This window comes from Oncorhynchus mykiss, chromosome 24 (assembly GCF_013265735.2).
Source record: "Oncorhynchus mykiss isolate Arlee chromosome 24, USDA_OmykA_1.1, whole genome shotgun sequence".
Lineage (NCBI taxonomy): Eukaryota > Metazoa > Chordata > Actinopteri > Salmoniformes > Salmonidae > Oncorhynchus > Oncorhynchus mykiss.
Window position 1 is genome coordinate 9,759,905 of NC_048588.1, and position 23,148 is coordinate 9,783,052.

The 23,148-nt window shown below is 45.0% G+C and overlaps 1 protein-coding gene across 3 annotated transcripts in view; it reads right to left on the bottom strand.

The window, feature by feature from the left end:
- Window positions 1-11,519: 11,519 nt before the first annotated feature.
- Window positions 11,520-23,148, bottom strand: part of LOC110503314 (numb-like protein) — a 74,966-nt gene continuing 63,337 nt past the window's right edge. For all 3 annotated transcript variants that reach the window (XM_036961495.1, XM_036961496.1, XM_036961494.1), the window contains 5 exons: window positions 21,366-21,506; window positions 20,713-20,920; window positions 17,414-17,677; window positions 15,375-15,554; window positions 11,520-14,918 (listed from right to left, as the gene is read on the bottom strand). In XM_036961495.1, the coding sequence (XP_036817390.1) occupies window positions 14,020-14,918; window positions 15,375-15,554; window positions 17,414-17,677; window positions 20,713-20,920; window positions 21,366-21,506 (1,692 nt within the window). In that variant the 3' untranslated portion in view covers window positions 11,520-14,019. The remainder of the gene's footprint in view (window positions 14,919-15,374; window positions 15,555-17,413; window positions 17,678-20,712; window positions 20,921-21,365; window positions 21,507-23,148) is intronic.

The window sequence follows — 23,148 nt, forward strand, 5'->3', positions numbered from 1 at the left end:
TTTACTGTGTTAAATGAGGCCTCACCTCCTTTTTACACTAGTGACCATATCCCTGCGCATCCCGCAAAGGCGGAGGTGTTGCTAACATTTATGATAGCAAATTTCAATTTACAAAAAAAACCTGAAATTTTCGTCTTTTGAGCGTCTAGTCATGAAATCTATGCAGCCTACTCAATCACTTTTTATGGCTACTGTTTACAGGCCTCCTGAGCCATATACAGCATTCCTCACAGAGTTCCCTGAATTCCTATCGGACCTTGTCATGGCAGATAATATTCAAATTTTTTATGACTTTACTATTCACATGGAAAAGTCCACAGGCCCACTCTGGCTTTCGGAGCCATCATCGACTCCAACATGTCTCCGGACCTACTCACTGCCACAGTCATACTCTGGACCTACTTTTGTCCCGTGGAATAAATGTTGTGCATCTTAATATTTTTTTCTCACAATCATGGACTATCGGACCACCATTTTATTACGTTTGCAATCGCAACAAACAATCTGCTCCGACACCAACCAAGAATCATCAAAAGTTGTGCTATAAATTCTCGGACAACCCAAAGATTCCTAGATGCCCTTCCAGACTCCCTCCGCCTACCAAAGGACGTCAGAGTACAAAAATCAGTTAACCACCTAACTGAGGAAATCAATTTAGCCTTGCACAATACCCTAGATGCAGTCGCACCCCTAAAAACAAAAAACATTTGTCATAAGAAACTAGCTCCCTGTTATACAGAAAATACCCCAGCTCTGAAGCAAGCTTCCAGAAAATTGGAACGGAAATGGCGCCACACCAAACTGGAAGTCTTCTGACTAGCTTGGAAGACAGTACCGTGCAGTATCGAAGAGCCCTCACTGCTGCTCGATCATCCTATTTTTCCAACTTAATTGAGGAAAATAAGAACAATCCAAAATGTATTTTGCAAAGCTAACTAAAAGCAGCATTCTCCAAAGAGAGGATGGCTTTCACTTCAGCAGTGATAAATTCATGAACTTCTTTGAGGAAAAGATCATGATCATTAGAAAGCAAATTACGGACTCCTCTGTGTAAATCTGCGTATTCCTCCAAAGCTCAGTCTGCACAACTCTGCCAGGACCTACGATCAAGAGAGACGCTCAAGTGTTTTAGTACTATATCTCTTGACACAATGATGAAAATAATCATGGCCTCTAAACCTTCAAGCTGCATACTGGACCCTATTCCAAATAAACTACTGAAAGAGCTGCTTCCTGCGCTTGGCCCTCCTATGTTGAACATAATAAACGTCTCTCTATCCACCAGATGTGTACCAGACTCACTAAAAGTGGCAATAATAAAACCTCTCTTGAAAAAGCCAAACCTTGACCCAGAAAATATTTAAAAAACTATCAGCCTGTATTGAATCTTCCATTCCTCTCAAAAATGTTAGAAAAAGCTGTCGCGCAGCAACTCACTGCCTTCCTGAAGACAAACAATGTATACGAAACGCTTCAGTCTGGTTTTAGACCCCATCATAGCACTGAGACTGCACTTGTGAAGGTGGTAAATTACCTTTTAATGGTGTCAGATCGAGGCTCTGCATCTGTCCTCGTGCTCCTAGACCTTAGTGCTGCTTTTGATATCATCGATCACCACATTCTTTTGGAGAGATTGGAAACCCAAATTGGTCTACACGGACAAGTTCTGGCGTGGTGTAGATCTTATCTGTCGGAAAGATATCAGTTTGTCTCTGTGGATGATTTGTCCCCTGATAAATCAACTGTAAATTTCAGTGTTCCTCAAGGTTCTGTTTTAGGACCACTATTGTTTTCACTATATATTTTACCTCTTGGTGATGTCATTCGGAAACATAATGTTAACTTTCACTGCTATGCGCATGACATAGAGATGTACATTTCGATGAAACATGGTGAAGCCCCAAAATTGCCCTTACCGAAAGCCTGTGTTTCAGACAGAGGGAAGTGGATGGCTGCAAGTGTTCTACTTTTAAACTCGGAGATGCTTGTTCTAGGTCCCAAGAAACGAAGAGATCTTCTGTTGAATCTGACAATTAATTTTGATGGTTGTACGGTCGTCTAAAATAAAACTATGAAGGACCTCGCCGTTACTCTGGACCCTGATCTCTCTTTTGAAGAACATATCAAGACTGTTTCAAGGACAGCTTTTTTCCATCTACGTAACATTGCAAAAATCAGAAACCTTCTGTCCAAAAATGATGCAAAAAAATTAATCCATGCTTTTGTCACTTCTAGGTTAGACTACTGCAATGCTCTACTTTCCGGATACCGGATAAAGCTACCCGGATAAAGCACTAAATAAACTTCAGTTAGTGCTGAACACGGCTGCTAGAATCTTGACTAGAACCACATTTTCTATTCATATTACTCCAGTGCTAGTCTCTCTACACTGGCTTCCTGTCAAGGGCTGATTTCAAGGTTTTACTGCTAACCTACAAAGCAATGCATGGGCTTGCTCCTACCCATCTTTCTGATTTGGTCCTGCTGTACATACCTATACGTACGCTACAATCACAAGACGCAGGCCTCCCTACTGTCCCTAGAATTTCTAAGCAAACAGCTGGAGGCAGGGCTTTCTCCTATAGAGCTAATTTTTTTATGGAATGTTCTGCCAACCCATGTGAGAGACACAGACTCGTTCTCAACCTTTAAGCCTTTACTGAAGACTCATCTCTTCAGTAGGTCCTATGATTGAGTGTAGTCTGACCCAGGAGTGTGAAGGTGAACGGAAAGGCACTGGAGCAACGAACCACCCTTGCTGTCTCTGCCTGGCCGGTTCCCCTCTCTCCGCTGGGATTCTCTGCCTCTAACCCTATTACAGGGACTGAGTCACTAGCTTACTGGTGCTCTTCCATGCCATCCCTAGGAGGGGTGCGTCACTTGAGTGGGTTGAGTCACCGACGTGGTCTTCCTGTCTGGGTTGGCGCCCCCCCTTGGGTTGTGTCTCCCGGCCACAGTGCCTACCAACCCCTCCTGTCTCAGCCTCCAGTATTTATGCTGCAGTAGTTTGTGTCGGGAGTAAGGGTCAGTCTGTTATATCTGGAGTTTTTCTCCTGTCTTATCTGATGTCCTGTGTGAATTTAAGCTGAATGTATGCTCTTTCTCATTTTCTTTCTTTCTTTCTCTCTTTCTCAGGACCTGAGCCCTAGGACCATGCCCAGGACTACCTGGCCTGATGACTCCTTGCTGTCCCCGGTCCACCTGGCCGTGCTGCTGCTCCAGTTTCAACTATTCTGCCTGCGGCTATGGAACCTTGACCTGTTCACCGGACGTACTACCTGTCCCAGACCTGCTGTTTTCAACTCTCTAGAGACAGCAGGAGCGGTAGAGATACTCTGAATGATCGGCTACGAAAAGCCAACTGACATTTACTCCCGTGGTGCTGACCTGTTGCACCCTCGACAACCACTGTGATTATTATTATTTGACCCTACTGGTCATCTATGAACATTTGACCCTCTTGGACATGTTCTGTTATAATCTCCACCCGTTACAGCCAGAAGAGGACTGGCCACCCCTCATAGCCTGGTTCCACTCTAGGTTTCTTCCTAGGTTCTGGCATTTCTAGGGAGTTTTTCCTAGCCACCGTGCTTCTACACCTGCATTGCTTGCTGTTTGGGGTTTTAGGCTAGGATTCTGTACAGCACTTTGAGATATCAGCTGATGTAAGAAGGCCTATATATATATTGTGTGTTGATAACCCTAAAGGAGCTGCAAAGCTCTACAGAGGAGATTGCAGTATCTGTCCATAGGACCACTTTAAGCCGTACACTCCACAGAGCTGGGCTTTACGGAAGAGTGACCAGAAAAAAAGCCATTGCTTACAGAAAAAAATAAGCCAACACATTTGGTGTTTGCCAACAGGCATGTGGGAGACTCCCCAAACATATGCAATAAGGTGTTCTGGTCAGATAAGACTAAAATGTAGCTTTTCGGCCATCAAGGAAAACGCTATGTCTGGCCAAACCCAACACCTCTCATCACCCCGAGAACACCATCTCCACAGTGAAGCATGGTAGTGGCAGCATCAGGCTGTGAGGATGTTTTTCATCAGCAGGGACTGAGAAACTGGTCAGAATTGAAGGAATTATGGATGGCGCCAAATACAGGGAAATTCTTGAGGGAAACCTGTTTCAGTCTTCCAGAGATTTGACACTGGGATGGAGGTTCACCTTCCAGCAGGATAATGACCCTAAGCATACTGCTAAAGCAACACTTGAGTGGTTTAAGGGGAAACATTTAAATGTCGTGGCATGGCCTTGTCAAAACCCAGACCTCAATCCAATTGAGAATATGTGGTATGACTTAAAGATTGCTGTACACCAGCGGAACCCATCCAAGTTGAAGCAGCTGGAGCAGTTTTGCATAAAAAATGGGCAAAAATCCCAGTGGCTAAATGTGCCAAGTTTATAGAGACATACCCAAGAGACTTGCAGCTGTAATTGCTGCAAAAGGTGGCTCTACAAAGTTTTGACCTTGGAGGGGTGTATAGTTATGCACGCTCAAGTTTTCTTTCAAATGATAAAAACAGCTCAAAAAAATCCATTTTAATTCCAGGTTGTAAGGCAACAAAATAGAAAAAATGCCAAGGGGGGGGATTACTTTCGCAAGCCACTGTATACAGTGGGGCAAAAAAGTATTTAGTCAGCCAACAATTGTGCAAGCTCTCCCACTTCAAAAGATGAAGCCTGTAATTTTCATCATAGGTACACTTCAACTATGACAGACAAAATGAGAAAGAAATTCCAGAAAATCACATTGTAGGATTTTTAATGAATTTATTTGCAAATTATGGTGGAAAAATAAGTATTTGGTCGATAACATAAGTTATCTCAACTTTGTTATATACCCTTTATTGGCAATGACACAGGTCAAAAGTTTTCTGTAAGTCTTCACACACTGTTGCTGGTATTTTGGCCCATTCCTCCATGCAGATCTCCTCTAGAGCAGTGATGTTTTGGGGCTGTTGCTGGGCAACACGGACTTTCAACTCCCTCCAAAGATTTTCTGTGAGGTTAAGATCTGGAGACTGGCTAGGCCACTCCAGGACCTTGAAATGCTTCTTACGAAGCCACTCCTTCCGCCCGGGCGGTGTGTTTGGGATCATTGTCATATTGAAAGACCCAGCCACGTTTCATCTTCAATGCCCTTGCTGATGGAAGGAGGTTTTCACTCAAAATCATCTCACGATACATGGCCCCATTCATTCTTTCCTTTACACAGATTAGTCGTCCTGGTCCCTTTGCAGAAAAACAGCCCCAAAGCATGATGTTTCCACCCCCATGCTTCACAGTAGGTATGGTGATCTTTGGATGCAACTCAGCATTCTTTGTCCTCCAAACACGACGAGTTGAGTTTTTACCAAAAAGTTATATTTTGGTTTCATCTGACCATATGACATTCTCCCAATCTTCTTCTGGATCATCCAAATGCTCTCTAGCAAACTTCAGACGGGCCTGGACATGTACTGGCTTAAGCAGGGGGACACGTCTGGCACTGCAGGATTTGAGTCCCTGGCGGCGTAGTGTGTTACTGATGGTAGGCTTTGTTACTTTGGTCACCGTTCTTGTGATCATTTTGACCCCACGGAGTGAGATCTTGCGTGGAGCCACAGATTGAGGGAGATCATCAGTGGTCTTGTATGTCTTCCATTTCCTAATAATTGCTCCCACAGTTGATTTCTTCAAACCAAGCTGCTTACCTATTGCAGATTCAGTCTTCCCAGCCTGGTGCAGGTCTACAATTTTGACAGCTCTTTGGTCTTGGCCATAGTGGAATTTGGAGTGTGACTGTTTGAGGTTGTGGACAGGTGTCTTTTATACTGATAACAAGTTCAAACAGGTGCCATTAATACAGGTAACAAGTGGAGGATAGAGGAGCCTCTTAAAGAAGAAGTTACAGGTCTGTGAGAGCCAGAAATCTTGCTTGTTTGTAGGTGACCAAATACTTATTTTCCACCATAATTTGCAAATAAATTCATTAAAATTCCTACAATGTGATTTTCTGGATTCTTTTCCCTCATTTTGTCTGTCATAGTTGAAATGTACTATGATGAAATTACAGGCCTCTCTCATCTTTTTAAGTGGGAGACCTTGCACAATTGGTGGCTGACTAAATACTTTTTTGCCCCACTGTATGTAATCTCATATACAGTACCAGTCAAAAGTTTGGACACACCTACTCATTCAAGGGTTTTTCTTTATTTGTACTATTTTTCACATTGTATAATAATATTGAAGACATCAAAACTATGAAATAACACATATAAAATCACGTAGTAACCAAAAAAGTGTTAAATAAATCAAAACAAACTCAGCATAAAAGAAACGTCTTCTCACTGTCAACTGAGTTTATTTTCAGCAAACTTAAAGTGTAAATATTTGTATGAACTTAAGATTCAACAACTGAGACATAAACTGAACAAGTTCCACAGACATGTGACTGACAGAAATTGAATATGTGTCCCTGAACAAAGGGGGGGGGGGGGGGGGGGGTGTCAAAATCAAAAGTAACAGTCAGTATCTGGTGTGGCCACCAGCTGCATTAAGTACTGCAGTGAATCTCCTCCTCATACCCACTCTTCCACAAAGGCACCTGCAAGTTCCCGGACATTTCTGGGGGGATCGACGGGATTGAGATCTGGGCTCTTCGCTGGCCATGGCAGAACACTGACATTCCTGTCTTGCAGGGAATCATGCACAGAACGAGCAGTATGGCTGGTGGCACTGTCATGCTGGAGGGTCATGTCAGGATGAGCCTGCAGGGAGGGTACCACATGAGGGAGGAGGATGTCTTCCGTGTAATGCACAGTGTTGAGATTGCCTGCAATGACAAGTTCAGTCCGATGATGCTGTGACACACCGCCCCAGACCATGACGGACCCTCCACCTCCAAATTGATCCCACTCCAGAGTACAGGCCTCGGTGTAATACTCATTCCTTCAACGATAAACGCGAATCCGACCACCCCTCCTGTTGAGACAACACCGCAACGTGTCAGTGAAGAAGGAGGAATGGGAAAAAATGTCAGTCTCTCGATGTGCAAAACTGATAGAGACATACCCCAAGCGACTTACAGCTGTAATCGCAGCAAAAGGTGGCGCTACAAAGTATTAACTTAAGGGGGCTGAATAATTTTGCACGCCCAATTTTTCAGTTTTTGATTTGTTAAAAAAGTTTGAAATATCTAATAAATGTCGTTCCACTTCATGATTGTGTCCCACTTGTTGATTCTTCACAAAAAAATACAGTTTTATATCTTTATGTTTGAAGCCTGAAATGTGGCAAAAGGTCGCAAAGTTCAAGGGGGCCGAATACTTTCGCAAGGCACTGTACATATAGGCCATTAGCTCTGCAATGTCTCTAGATCCTTCCACCCTCAACCACCTTCTTCATAAATGTCAGGTCAAGTTAGAAGGAATTGAATTGCATAAGAACTGATGTGATGTGCGGTCAAGCTGTAGAAAACCAGCCACAGTGGAGTGAAGGTATAAGAACTGACCCGGAAACATAGGTGGAGGTTCTGTTGATGGAGCGCCCTGGGCCTTCGCTCTATTTCTTCCTCTGATTGGCTAGTTCCTGAAAGACCAAGGTCATGTGAAGGTGATTGATCTGTTTTTCTGTGTAGGTTTCTCTCATGGATAACAGACTAAGAGCCATGAAATGACAACAGCCATTTCCTTGGATCAGACCAATGACAGTATGTACATGAATTTGGCCATGAGGCGTTTCATGCCTCTCGTGGAAAACATGCCTCCTTTACAGAAGGAACACATTCTTACCCTCTATTCCCATGTAAAGATGAGACATAAACAGGAAATGTTCTACAGGAATATGAAGTAGCTTACAACTAGGTATATTTTTACAACAACGGTCTCATAGGTTTAGCATTATAGCAGGGTTGGGGTCAATTGGAATCGAAGTCAGCCAATTCAGAAAGTCAATTCCAATTCAATAATTGAAAAAAAGGGTTTATATTTCCAATGACTTCTCAATAAACTGAAATTGAGAACCTACTGTATATCAAAAGTTGTTTACATTTTAGAAATGTAAATTGAAATCACTTCCTGAATTGACTGACTGTAGCATAATGTAGGCAGAGGAAGGTCAGAAGTACAGCACCTGATCACCTACTGTATATCCATTATGGTCTAAAAGAGTCTGGATTAAGATAAAATACTGGATTAAATTAACCTGAACCAGCATGAAGTTTACATTGATCTTGATGTATGGTTCTGTTCTACTAATCCATTAGTGGCATTGTGATTAGTGGGAGGGTTCAGTGAGCAGGATAGCAGGGATCTAAGGCTGCGTTTACACAGGCAGCCCAGTTCTGATATTTCTTTCACTAATCACATCGGATCTTTTCACATTTCACATGCCCCTTAATGTATGACGTAGCACATTGCAGGTGCGGCCCACTGTGATGTGTGTGTTCTGGAGCATAATGGAGAGGTGATGGGGCCTATATTATATTATATTATGACGGGAAAAATTAAATTGCGCACACAACCAAACACACACACACACACCGCAACAATTCCTACTCCAACTACTTAATTTTATCAATGGGACTATAAGTGTGGACATAAGACAGAGTTAACCTGCTGAAGGATATGGGACAAAAGAGATTCCAATTTTAGATGACGCTCTTACAATGACTAATGCAAAATGGATCAGTTGTGTAATGCGCAATAATCATTTCTCGCCACTAGGTGGAGGTACATCAACAGAAATTTAATTCTCTGCCTGCAGCGTCAAAACGCAGTGGTTGACAAAGTGACAGTGATTGGACAGTGATTTCTCGAAGTAGGCAGCCGAGCCACTATGGCCTAGATATCTACTGATATCATTGAACCATAGTACGTTTTGACAGCAATGGTTAACTCAATGTAATCTTGTCTGTTTTGAATGATGATGTACATGCCAACTGTTTATCCATGTTGGCTTACTGTAATACATGAATCCCATGTAGAAGCAGGCAGCATGAGATCAGGATGGCAGACTGCAGATTAAACACACTAGTGATGACCCTTACTGCATCACATAATGTACAGGAGCTTTGAACAATTGCATAACGTCTTGCATCTGTTGTGTACACAGATTTAGACGGCAGTGAAGGTGGTGGAAAAATCTAAGCATTACGTTCAAATGTAGTCAGGCATCTGTTCCAACTATGGAAGTCTATTTTATTCCCGATGATGGTCATAAACGATAATCCCCTGTTGGAAGAGGTTAGTTGTATGTATATTGTCAGTTCCACACACTGTGGACTACCCATATTGGTCTATGGGTAGTCTACGTGGACATCATGTTCTCCCTAGGACACCCTAACAGCTATCAGGCTTGGTATTTATGAATGACAGCTGCTGGCAGGGGTTGGTAGGAGCTGGCAAGAGATGAAATGGCGCCAGTGCGGTTGGGCTGTGCCAAGGCTCCAGTCTGAGCTCCAGGTTTGGGCACAATGGTGGGGAAAAGAGTGGGAGGTGGTGAGGAAAAAGTATCCAACCAGCCAGGCCTCATAGGCAACAACATCAACCAACCTTCTAGAATGGTGGTGTGTGTGTGTGTGTGTGTGTGTGTGTGTGTGTGTGTGTGTGTGTGTGTGTGTGTGTGTGTGTGTGTGTGTGTGTGTGTGTGTGTGTGTGTGTGTGTGTGTGTGTGTGTGTGTGTGTGTGTGTGTGTGTGTGGTGTGTGGTGTGTGGTGTGTGTGTGTGTGTGTTTGTGTGAGAGAGAGTGGGTTGGTAGGGTGCGTGCACGTGCAAGCGTGTGTGTGTGCAAGTACATATGCAAACGTGCTTGCGTTCGTTTACATGTGTGTCTGTGTGTGTGTTTTGACATTTGAGGTTGCTTGGGGCCGACTTCCAACCACCATTTTTACACTGAAGAAAAAGGATTCTTTAAGCAACATAATAGATGTTAAAATACATCATTCATATGTTCAAATGACCTTGTTGAATGACTGTACGTGTGAGAACAATGGACTCTGAACTGATCAATGTCTAAACGTACGTAATGAATCTACTTAATCACCTCCCTCACCTCAAGGACTTTAAAGGTCACGTGCGAGCGCTTACAATTCACATCCATAGCAATTACCAACATGATTCTAACGGTGGTAAAGCCACTTTTAACAGATGTGATCTGGAAACAGACGTGCCACAGTATCCATGCACCAATCTTAAAAACACCAGAAACAATAGCAGTGAACGTATTATCTGCTAATTCCACTATCTGGGTAAGAGCTATTACACAAACACGATTACTGATTCGGATTCTTCTATCACATACCGCCATCGCACCCTCACTGCACTGTGTGACGCACCAGACGGAAAGCAGATAAAAAATGATTGCATAAAATTGCACTGTTTTTTTATTGTTTAGGGGTTTGTTTTAATGAATGACTTTAGGGGATTATGAACCCATCTCATTAAATGCAGGGATTCATTTTCAGACACCTGGGCCCTTAGTCATAAAGCATCTCGGGGTCGGAGTGCTGATCTAGGATCGGGTCCCCTCCTGTCTATGTAATCTGATTCATAATGATCTAAAAGGAGAAACTGAGGCTAGATCAGCACTCTTACTCTGAGACGCTTTATGAATATGGGCCCTGCAGTAGAGCATGTCCATAATAGAAACAGTGAGAAGTCTTAGATGACAGCTTCTCCTCAGGCCAGACAGACACCACTAGGATTTGGCCTACATGTGAGCACATTAGTCTGCTTTATTATTTCTAGCACCATTCTTTCCTTATGGCAGTTTCATTTATATACGCATCACGCTTTTTCTGCCTACTCTGGCAGTTTTGGGGTGTTTATACATGACCCTTTCACTGCTGTGTCCATGGCAACCCATTTCCCTTGCACTGTTCTGTAGTAGTGGGGCCTGTCCTCGTTCTGTCTCTCTCTGACTGTGTCTTTGTTGTGTTTCTTGTTGTCCAGATTCTTCCCCAGCGCTGCAGTGAGCAGTTGGGGAAAGACAATGGCGAGAGAGTTACTACTAAAATGACTCAAGTGTTCTGTGGCTGTCCTCTTTTTCATGGCCCTTGGGGAAGAAAAGGGGCCTTGTCTGGTCACATTAGCGGCCTGAGCTTTTGTCAAGACACTGGAGAAGGCTGCCCGGGCTGCTCTGCGAGTCCTGTGAACAGCGGTAGAGTCGGCAAGCCTAGTCAATGCGTTCAATAGGAGAGAATTCTTCAACGTTTTTACTCCATGACTTTCAGGGCATACAGTTGGTTTGAGATGTAAAAAAAATACAGCTACGGAGATTATTTACTTCAGTCAATGACTGGTGCTGTTCAACTGTTGACCATCTTTAGAAGTAGACAGTTGACATGAGTGTTCTTTTATGCCAATGTTATATGCATCACCGTTGGCACAGGGTGCGGATACATTTGATCTATTAGTACTGGGGAAGATAAAGTTCTTATGAATTGGTGGGGATAAGACAGGTACATGACCTGCATTGGGAGAAAGGGAGGGAGAGCACGATACAGAATGCAAAAAAACACAGACACCAACACAAGTTTAATATTATATTATTTATTTATCTTTGTACAATGTAATTACAATACAAATATGTAGGTTTAAATACAAAATTCTGTAAATAAAGAATAAAAATAAACTCCACTGGTTTGTTATCACTACACTATGGTTTTACAATCAAGTTTATGAGGTCATTTAGTTTCTTATTCTGAACGTCATTAACCTACATTTTAATTTAGAGGGCGTGTAAATAACGGGAATTTAACGAAATGAAAACAGCAATTTCATGAATGACTACGTTTTTTCTCTCTTAAAAGATGGGGAGAGAATAAATTTAGAAAACCGATTTGTCTAAATGAGCAAAAACTTGGGCCCCTCACTGGTGATTTATATCTTTGCGAAAGCGAATGGATGTCAGCCAGTATTGTGCCGCATGTAAAAATGACAAAGCCTGATTGGCCGAGGAGTCCTAAGGAGTTAATGACCAGGAGAGCGGGATGGATGGAGCCTGTTTGTCTAGTTGTGATGTCCATTCAATAACACTGGTCCCCTGGGTCCCACTCCGTCTCACTCCCAGACACTCATGTCGTCTGAGGCAGGATCGTACATAAAGCAGTATAATGACAAATAGCATAAAGCATCCCATCGAAGCACATGCGTTTGCCCCGCCTTGACCTCCCAATGGAAGTCCCGCCAAGTGGGTTAAAATTCCAATATGGGGTTGTAGCTATAGTATACTGCACATTTATTGTCTTTGTGTGTTTCAACTAAAGTTCACGGAAGGAAATGCTTGCCTCTTTTGAGATTACGATCAAACAGTAAAGTATTGTTTCTGCCGAGCGCTAAATGCATGGTGACTATAACTCTAACAGAAGTGCCTTTGTTTGGGAGCAGTGAAAGGAGTTTAAAGGAATTAAACAACCAGTCTGTTTAACGTACCGTTTTGCCTGTATGGTATTTGATTAATCCACCCCTTCCTTCTTTCATCTTTTCTCAGTTCACCACAGCCTTTCAATAGTCCACATCCTCAAACTCATTCTCACATGCCCTCGTTCTCTCAGTCTATCTTTCACCTTCTCCACCCCCCCCCCCCCCCCCCCCCCCGACTATCCGTGTCACTTTCATGTCTTTGTTTTCCCTCTACAAAGATGGATGCCTTCCTCTGTCTGTTTAAAGTGGTAAATGACTCATCACTTCCTCTAGCCATCTTTACTCAGCCTGGTAGACCACACACAGCAGGTGCCATAACTTCTTCCAGTCACAATGGCCTCAAGACAAGAGCCTGGATCCAGAAGCCTCTACAAACGGACTGTAGTCCCATTATGTCAGAAGTGCAGCTTGACCCAGGCCACTGGGCACACACCGATTGAATCAACGTTGTATATACGTCATTTCTAGGAAATTGCGTTGAACCATCGTGGAATAGAAGTTGAATTTACGTCTGTGCCTATAGGGAGGCACTACTTTTGCCCAAGGCCCTATATGGGAATAGGGTGCCATTTCAAACGCAGCCCCCAGTGACAAAAAAAACATCATAACTCACCCCAAACTTACCCTCTTTATCTTACGAAGTGCTCAAGATCTCCCATCCCTAATCTCATACATTTTAGGCTCAACACTTCCAAATAGACTCTCATAGTGTTGACTGACTACACTGGTACGCGGGTGACTACTACCATGTTTTAGAATATAATGCGAATCAACCAACCAACTTGGAATGTGCCGCACTATTTGGACCCTTTCCAGAATGTTCTAGGGTTCTAGTGTGTCTGTCCTGCAGGTGGAGTGGCACTGGGACAGAGGGGTGAGATCACCATGGTGATTTAGCTAACGGTGACTCATTTGGGTTGAGTAGCAAATTGACCGTTATACATGGATTGGTAATAAATAGAGGGTGAAAAAAGCATGCTATTTACACTCGTTTCCAGCCTCTCGTTTCATGACTCACTCGCTCTCTTTGCTCTCTCCGCTGACACAGTTGCAGCTGCTAGTTATTTTCCTCCTCTTTCCAGTTCCACACAAATAAATACAGGGAGAAACAACAATGTAAAACTATAACAGGTTAAAAGCTAAGTAAAAATCATAAATATAACCATTTTGGCAATCAAACTGCCTGTCACTCTTATTGGTCGACGCCTCCCTTTGGGTCTCCACCATCGATTCGTGTCATTGGCTAGTCAACCAGGGCCTTTGCTGTGCTTGGGCACCATCAACATAATCTCTCTCAGTGTCTCATCTCAGTGTCATGTGATGTATCCATATTCTCTGGCTCTTCCATAGATCCCCACGCAGAACATGATTGCTAGAAATCCCAGGGAATGCATCGCGAGGAACCCCATACACAGTCATCATGTCCCCCCTTCATTCAGACCCAATTTACATCCTGGGGTCTCAACAGAGGAGGAGAAAATCAAGAAGATGGGGAGCGACAGCATTAAGGGGCAGGGGGCTGGAGGGGGGGGGTGGAGTGGTTCATTGTGGTTGGGTGTCTGCATCATCATAGTCTATGCAGTGGCCCGACCTGGGTTAATACAGAGTTAAAGCTCGATCTCAAAGGTCTTTTGCAAGTCATTGGAGAAAGGGTTGGGCGCCGCCTTGGGTTGCAATTTGGTCTCCAGCGCGGCCCACTTTGCCTCGAAGCGATCAACCTCCTGGGCATTGGCTGGGGACGGGTTGGCCTGCTGTGCGCCCTCCGGTGGCCAGCTGCTGCTATTGCTGCTGGTGCCGTTCTGCATGATGGTGGCGGGGGAGGTGGGAATGTTGTGGGGGAGGCCGTTGACGGTGGGATGAGTTCCGAAGGGTGGCATAGGGAACCCGCCCGGCTGGCCGGAGAAAGAGTGGCGATGTCCGCCGGTGAGCGTGCCCATTTTGGGCCCTGTGCACATGCCCATGGAAGGCCCGCCGGTAGAGCCGCCTGCCGTGCAGAAGACATTAGCCACCATCTGGGAAGGCGTGATGCCCACCACAGGCACACTGGCGTTGGAGTACACCATGCTGTTGGCCAGGGCGGGCATGTAGGCCTGCATGGGTACAAACGCTGGCTGCAGGGGTGGCTGGTTATACAGGCTCACGGGCGCAGGAGTGGCATCAAACGCCAAAGGAAAGGGCTGCATGGAAGTGGGCAGGGAGCCAGGTACCCCTGGCATGGTTGCCCCCGGCATGGATGCCCCCATTATGGGCACACCTGACATAGGTGGGCCAGGCATAAGTGGGTTAGACATAGGTGGCACAGACATAGCTGCGTTTGACATGGGTGGCCCTGGAATGGCAGGGGTGGGCTGGATGGGTGGCGGGGGCAGGTTGGGGGTCTGTTGCTGGGCCTTGACGGCCTGGGCCACCTCCTCCAGCCAGCGCTCAGCCTCGGAGGGCGTCCTCCTGTGTCCACTGTGGACAGGGGACTGGACCGGGGGCTCCGCCTGCACCCAGGAGGACGTGGCTGTGGGAGAGAAGCAGAGAGCAACATGTCAATCACACGTTACATCAACCCTGCTGCTGGATCTCTCTACAGCTTTACCATGACAAGCACAGAGGACACACACTCCCTATTCGGCAGCCTTTTCTGATTAGGGCCGGGATTCAATGCAAGGGTTGAGCCGACATGCGCAGCGTTTACCATGAACGGGATCTCTACAAACATCAGGGAAAGGGACTTTGAAAAGCTGCATTGCCGGCTATTTGGTGACCTACGCTATAGCACACCACAGAGATACACACATAACTGACACTTTTCAGGCAAATCAGCCTTACAAGCATTAGAAGCAAATCGGCATTAGAAACATTACAAATACAAACGCATTCCGAATGCAAAGTTGGAGTTGAGGTGTACAACACATGTTAAGCCAGACTAGAGCTCATAGAGAGAGAATGATAAGGTAGTCAATGAGTTAGTTACCTTGCAGGGGGGCGGGTGGAGGGGGGATGGCTGGGGGCACAGTGCAGGCTGGCAGGCCGTTGGGGGTGGGGTTGGAGAAGAGTTCCTCAGAGGGCCTGGTGAAGGAATGGTTGATCTGGCTGCACAGAGCGTTGATGCTGTTGTCTGCCTCGCCACACACAGACAGATCCATCTCTGGGACTACAGAGGGGGAGAAGGATTTTGAGGATTGGCTTTCCTTTGGATGATTTGATGGCAAGATTAAAGTCTTGGGACAAACATACACTTATATAATGATATAGGATTAAAGTACATGACACCGGATGTAAACATTTCTAAGCCCTTTATTTAAATGTAATCTGTTCCCATGGTCCTATGAGGTCTTCATCATCTTTTGTACTTCAAAGTCAGAAAATAAAAGTTCCTCTGTAACACACCCAACAGGTCTGTTATTCATGCATGAGATTATCTATAGCCTAAATCCTTAGTGTAGAAAACAGAAGGAAAATCTCAACCTATAACCAGTAGATAAAAAATAGCTCATCATTTGTGTAATTCCCCTTTCAGTGACCTGTCCCTGACAGAGAGAGTGAGCGAAGCCTGTGGGCAGAGAGAGTTGTGGGGCCAAACAGAACCAGAGGGGTCAATGTTGGACGTAATTCCTATGGAGCGCCCGCTGCACGGTCTTTCTGTTGGGTCCTATTCATTAGGGCACAGCATAGCAAAACCTTTTGCAACGGAAAATGAAAATGGCCATTTATTATTGGACAGGTTTAAGTAGTCACTCCCTGTTTCAGACCGTTTTCTTCTGTTTGGTGCCCAATGAATGACCCTGCTTAGAATAACTACTCCAGGTGCAGATGTAGTGTCTTTCTGTCTGGAGACAGCAGTCTGAACTGCTTTGTTCCTGACAGGCCTGCCTTGTAAGGTCTCTCTCTCTGAACATTTGATTGGCCCATAGGGTTCAAAGAGGAAGGGAGAAACTGTGGGGTTTCTCTGTGTAGTAGTGTAGTGTGTGTGTGTATGCCTGTGTGCGTGCATGCGTGTGTGAGTGTGTACATCACTGTGTGTGCATGTGTGTGCGTGTGTCTGTGTTTGTGTGTACTAAAATCCCTGGATCTATGGCTGTAGAGGGACTGGTCTAGTGGAGACTATTTATAGACACATTGTTCACTGAGAGACCTGGCGGACTACTGGGGAGGGGCGAGGCAGTGAAATTAGCTGCTACTGTGTGTGTGGGTGTGTGTACATGTGTCCTGTGCTTGCGTGTGTTCATGCTTGTGTGGCTTCTATTGCTGGCTAAGTGTGTGCGTGGGTGTGTGCGTGTCTTCTATGCATGCGTGGGATTCAAATAGGTACAGATCCTATACGAAAGAGAGAATCTCTGGACACAACGCTAGTACTGCTACTGCTACGTACATGAATGTAAATAGATGTCAGGTACAATTGTGCTGCAACCATCAGAGGTGAAATGTGTGTTTATTAATGATTTAAAGCTGAGGTCTGCTCATTATAACTATAATCAACATAACTGAGAGGTTTAATCTACCTCACTACAGCAGGAACAAAAATCTGTGTTGGGAATCCTAATTGTTATACTTGTTAAAAATAACCATTACATGGACTCAGCAATCAGCCACAGCAATCAGCCACAGCAATCAACCACAGCAAACAGCCACAGCTTTAATAACACACTGATGATCAACTTCAGTGCTATTATGACCCCGATCAATGAATCTCTGGCTTCACTTGTTCCTGGTCAAATACTAATAATTATAAACACCACCATACTTTGTCATAAAGGTTCAGAGTTTTTCCTGACCCATGATCTGACCGGGAAAAGTCCTGAATTATCCTTGGTCAGGTCATGAAGAGAGGAAAACTCCAGGCTCTGATTGACATTAGCCTTGATTTCCAGGATTCCTCCGAGTGATGAACACAACATGGAAGTGTGGCATTGCAGGACTATGTTGTCCTAGACTGGTGAGGCTAACCACTCTTTGTCCTAGATCGTAGAATGCAGAGACTTAGCTAAGCTAACAAAAAGAGGTGAGGCTAACCTGGGTTCTTGCTCTGGAAGTCGGCGGTCTTGCGCTGCAGGTTGGAAGGGAGGTCGTTGAGGCGCAGCGAGAGCTGCCTCTTGAACGGCGAGTTCTTCCCGCTGAGGGCCGGGAAGCCTCGGAAGGAGCCCTGCCTCACCAGCTGCTCAATGGGCGCGTGGCGCCGCGGGATTGCGTGCTCCACCCCCTGCCCCACAGGCGAGGCCTCGCCCTCAGGGGGTGAGGAGGTGCCAGGGGGGATGGCTGGGATGGTACATGGGGGCTCTGGAGAGTACAATTTGCTATGGTTAATGTTGGACTACAATGACCAGGGTTAATGTTGGACTACCATGACCTGGGTTAATGTTGGACTACCATGACCAGGGTTAATGTTGGACTATAATCACCAGGGTTAATGTTGGACTACCATGACCTGGGTTAATGTTGGACTACTATGACCTGGGTTAATGTTGGACTACCATGACCAGGGTTAATGTTGGACTATAATCACCAGGGTTAATGTTGGACTACCATGACCTGGGTTAATGTTGGACTACCATGACCTGGGTTAATGTTGGACTACCATGACCCAGGTTAATGTTGGACTATAATCACCAGGCTTAATGTTGGACTACCATGACCTGGGTTAATGTTGGACTACCATGACCAGAGTTAATGTTGGACTACCATGACCTGGGTTAATGTTGGACTACCATAACCTGGGTTAATGTTGGACTACCATGACCTGGGTTAATGTTGGACTATAATGACCAGGGTTAATGTTGGACTACCATGACCTGGGTTAATGTTGGACTACCATGACCAGGGTAAATGTTGGACTACCATGACCTGGGTTAATGTTTTACTACCATGACCAGGGTTAATGTTGGATTATAATCACCAGGGTTAATGTTGGACTATAATGACCAGGGTTAATGTTGGACTACCATGACCTGGGTTAATGTTGGACTACCATGACCAGGGTAAATGTTGGACTACCATGACCAGGGTTAATGTTTTACTACCATGACCTGGGTTAATGTTGGACTACCATGACCAGGGTTAATGTTTTGCTACCATGACCTGGGTTAATGTTTCACTACCATGACCTGGGTTAATGTTGGACTACCATGACCTGGGTTAATGTTTTACTACCATGACCAGGGTTAATGTTGGACTATAATCACCAGGGTTAATGTTTTACTACCATGACCAGGGTTAATGTTTTGCTACCATGACCTGGGTTAATGTTTTACTACCATGACCTGGGTTAATGTTGGACTACCATGACCAGGGTTAATGTTTTACTACCATGACCTGGGTTAATGTTGGACTACCATGACCTGGGTTAATGTTTTACTACCATGACCTGGGTTAATGTTGGACTACCATGACCTGGGTTAATGTTTTACTACCATGACCAGGGTTAATGTTTTACTACCATGACCTGGGTTAATGTTGGACTACCATGACCTGGGTTAATGCTGGACTATAATGACCTGGGTTAATGTTTTATTACCATGACCTGGGTTAATGTTGGACTACCATGACCTGGGTTAATGCTGGACTATAATGACCAGGGTTAATGTTGGACTATAATGACCAGGGTTAATGTTTTACTACCATGACCTGGGTTAATGTTGGACTACCATGACCTGGGTTAATGTTTTACTACCATGACCAGGGTTAATGTTGGACTATAATGACCCGGGTTAATGTTGGACTATAATGACCAGGGTTAATGTTGGACTACCATGACCAGGGTTAATGTTGGACTATAATCACCAGGGTTAATGTTGGACTATAATCACCAGGGTTAATGTTGGACTATAATGACCAGGGTTAATGTTGGACTACCATGACCTGGGTTAATGTTGGACTACCATGACCTGGGTTAATGTTGGACTACTATAACCAGGGTTAATGTTTTACTACCATGACCTGGGTTAATGTTGGACTACCATGACCTGGGTTAATGTTGGACTACCATGACCAGGGTTAATGTTGGACTATAATAACCAGGGTTAATGTTTTACTACCATAACCAGGGTTAATGTTAGACTATAATAACCAGGGTTAATGTTGGACTACCATGATCAGGGTTAATGTGGGACTATCATGACCTGGGTTAATGTTGGACTATAAGGACCTGGGTTAATGTTGGACTATAATGACCAGGGTTAATGTTTTACTACCATGACCAGGGTTAATGTTTTACTACCATGACCTGGGTTAATGTTTTACTACCATGACCAGGGTTAATGTTTTACTACCATGACCTGGGTTAATGTTGGACTACCATGACCTGGGTTAATGCTGGACTATAATGACCTGGGTTAATGTTTTACTACCATGACCTGGGTTAATGTTGGACTACCATGACCTGGGTTAATGCTGGACTATAATGACCAGGGTTAATGTTGGACTATAATGACCAGGGTTAATGTTTTACTACCATGACCTGGGTTAATGTTGGACTACCATGACCTGGGTTAATGTTTTACTACCATGACCAGGGTTAATGTTGGACTATAATGACCCGGGTTAATGTTGGACTATAATGACCAGGGTTAATGTTGGACTACCATGACCAGGGTTAATGTTGGACTATAATCACCAGGGTTAATGTTGGACTATAATCACCAGGGTTAATGTTGGACTATAATGACCAGGGTTAATGTTGGACTACCATGACCTGGGTTAATGTTGGACTACCATGACCTGGGTTAATGTTGGACTACCATAACCAGGGTTAATGTTTTACTACCATGACCTGGGTTAATGTTGGACTACCATGACCTGGGTTAATGTTGGACTACCATGACCAGGGTTAATGTTGGACTATAATAACCAGGGTTAATGTTTTACTACCATAACCAGGGTTAATGTTAGACTATAATAACCAGGGTTAATGTTGGACTACCATGATCAGGGTTAATGTGGGACTATCATGACCTGGGTTAATGTTGGACTATAAGGACCTGGGTTAATGTTGGACTATAATGACCAGGGTTAGTGTTGAACTACCATGACCTGGGTTAATGTTTGACTATAATAACCAGGGTTAATGTTGGACTATAATAACCAGGGTTAATGTTGGACTACCATGACCTGGGTTAATGTTGCCAACATACAGTATATGTGTTGTTACACTTCAGAGTGATTGAGGTGAACAACAACGACGATCAACAGTGAGTGTATCCTCCTGTTAGCTCTATAATACAGGCCGCATTTGACTTTCCAGTGATACATTAGAATGTGAGTGACAGATGTTTCTATCTGTGTGTCTGTGCTGCTCTTCATCTCCGGATGGGACATACCTTTCTTCTTGTCCTGCAGCTGCTTCATGATGTCCTCGCGCTCGCCACCCTGCTGGCTGGACGACGTCACGCGGAACGAGCCCTCGCGCACGAAGGAGGTGCGGCTGGCGTCGAACGAGGCTGTGACGCCGCACTCCTTCTCGCGCCGCTGCTTCCTCTCCAGACAGGCGGCGAAGGCACAGCCCACGGCGTGGCTCATACGCTCGCCCTGGTGACCACAACACACCCGGTCAACACTCCTCCTCAACACCCTTTTGGTGTGTCTGTGTACGTGGGTGCATGCATGTTTGCGTGTCTGTAAAACGCTGTTATGTGTGAATGGGTACTAATACAAAAAAAATACACAATTGACAAGTCTGAACATAGCCTGAAGCCAGTCAATTTCCCTACTGGAAAATGCTTTATCAAACCAGAACCATGTCTGTGAGGAATGACTTGGCACTCCGTTTTCGTTCCATTATGCTATAAAAGTGGTTATCACCCTGGAGGAAAATGTGGCTCAGAGTGCCAGGAGGTCACAGTCAATAGCGCTCCAAGAAGCAATTGAGATAGAGATAACCCTAGAGTAATCCTAATCTCTGGGCGAGCGATGCAGGGATTGGATTAATCTAGTCGCTGGGCCCTCTCTCTCTCTCTCACACACACACCCTCACCGAGTCCTTCAGGGCCATGAAGCAGTGGCAGATCCAGCGGCGTGTGGTGCCGTCACGGCAGATGTAGGAGAAAGCCTTGTCATAATTGCGGTCGGGCGCGCAGAAGGACACCTTCTCAATGGTCTGGTCTACGATGAGGTCCTAAAGACAAAGAGATGACGTGTTAGAGAAGGCTGTCTTGACCACGTCAGAAATGAAACATATCACACATAACATGGTAGCCTATAGAGAATGCATGTGATTAAAACACTCCTACTGAAATGTCATTATTTGGTGAGGAAAGATAAGAACTAAATCTTACTAAATCTTGTTTACAGCTCTACAAAACATATTCTAAAACATGGAGAACCACTTTTTCTCTTCTTCCAGAATCTGTATCAAGCTCGTTCAGGAGTCTTGGCTAGTGACTGTAGGGAACTATAGGATGAGGAAGGGGCCCCTTCCCTTACCCCCCCCCCCCCCCCCCCGCCCCATGCCACTAATGGCCCCTGACACCCTTTGAGTCAGAGTGGAAAACAAGAGATGAAAGGGAAATGGGGCTCATACACTCATTCAGGGACTTCCTTCCACTCTTCTATCGAGGAATAGGAAGAGGGGAATGAATGAAGTGGGCAAGGAATAAATAACAGTATTTTCATTCAGAGCCAATTAGTAGATGAAGAGAGGCTGGTGGGGGAAGTGAACGTCTGGTTATGTGTGTGTGTGTGTGCGTGCGTGTGTGCGTGTGTGTATCCGTGCGTGCTGGGTTGCCTAGTGGTGGATGGAGGTGAGGGGTGTGGGTTTGTGGGGGGTGGAGGATCACACTGAAAAACTGGAAGGGGACACAGTGCTGAGTCATGTCACATTGGTCAGATACGGAGGTGGAGGGAAAGGGGGCTTTCTTCTCTGTGACGGTGGTGTTCTTTGACATTGACTTTGAGAGGACCAGGAGATGGGATTACAAGAAAGGGGGGAGGTGGAGAGATGCTGAGGGAGGATGGGGGGGGGTCCATTTGTCTTCTGCCACAGGAAACAAAAAATACTGCTTAGTGGGACTGTTTCTCCCCCCCCCCCCCCCCCTTCTTTTCTCTGGCCTGAAAAGAAAGGTGGGTAATTGCACACGCAATAGGGGCCCCTAGCGGCCAGACAGTCCTGTCCTGAGGTGTGTGCGTGTGTTTCTGTGTGTGTTTCTGTGTGTGTTTGTCAAATAAAAATAAAACACTATGTGGGTGTGTACTGTCACCCTCCCCTACCCAAAGCCCCCTTTGACATCCATCAGTAACACATGTCAAGTGTGAAAACTCAGCAGTCCGGCCTAAAGTAAGTCTAATCTGGCCCGCGAGGATAAACACAGTCATCGGGACAGGCACGCGGTGCAGCCCTTTTGCACTGAGCCTGAAGGGTGACATCATCAATCTCAGGCCAGACTGAGAATGGCAGGTGACCTGGGAAAGGGCTGGGGGGTGGGTAAGGAGAGGCGGGAGAGCAGCAGCCGAAGGGGGGAGAAGGTGGAGGGTAGAGGGGGAGTGACTGCCAGCTTCTCGCCTGCTGAGCAGTTTTCTCTCTTTGTCTTTACAACATACTTTTCCTAATACAGACGTAGGATCTTCATTTGAGGCAGTTTGCTACAGCAGAATAGTTATCCTGCAGCAACAGGAAATTGTAATTATAATTAATGGAAATGTTTGTAGGGGTTGATATAATTTTTGTAAGGGAACATCAAGTCTGACATTTTAAAGTGGAAATTACTAACTTTTAGAAGCCTTTTTAAACCTCAAATATACTGCAAAGTTCTGTACACTTG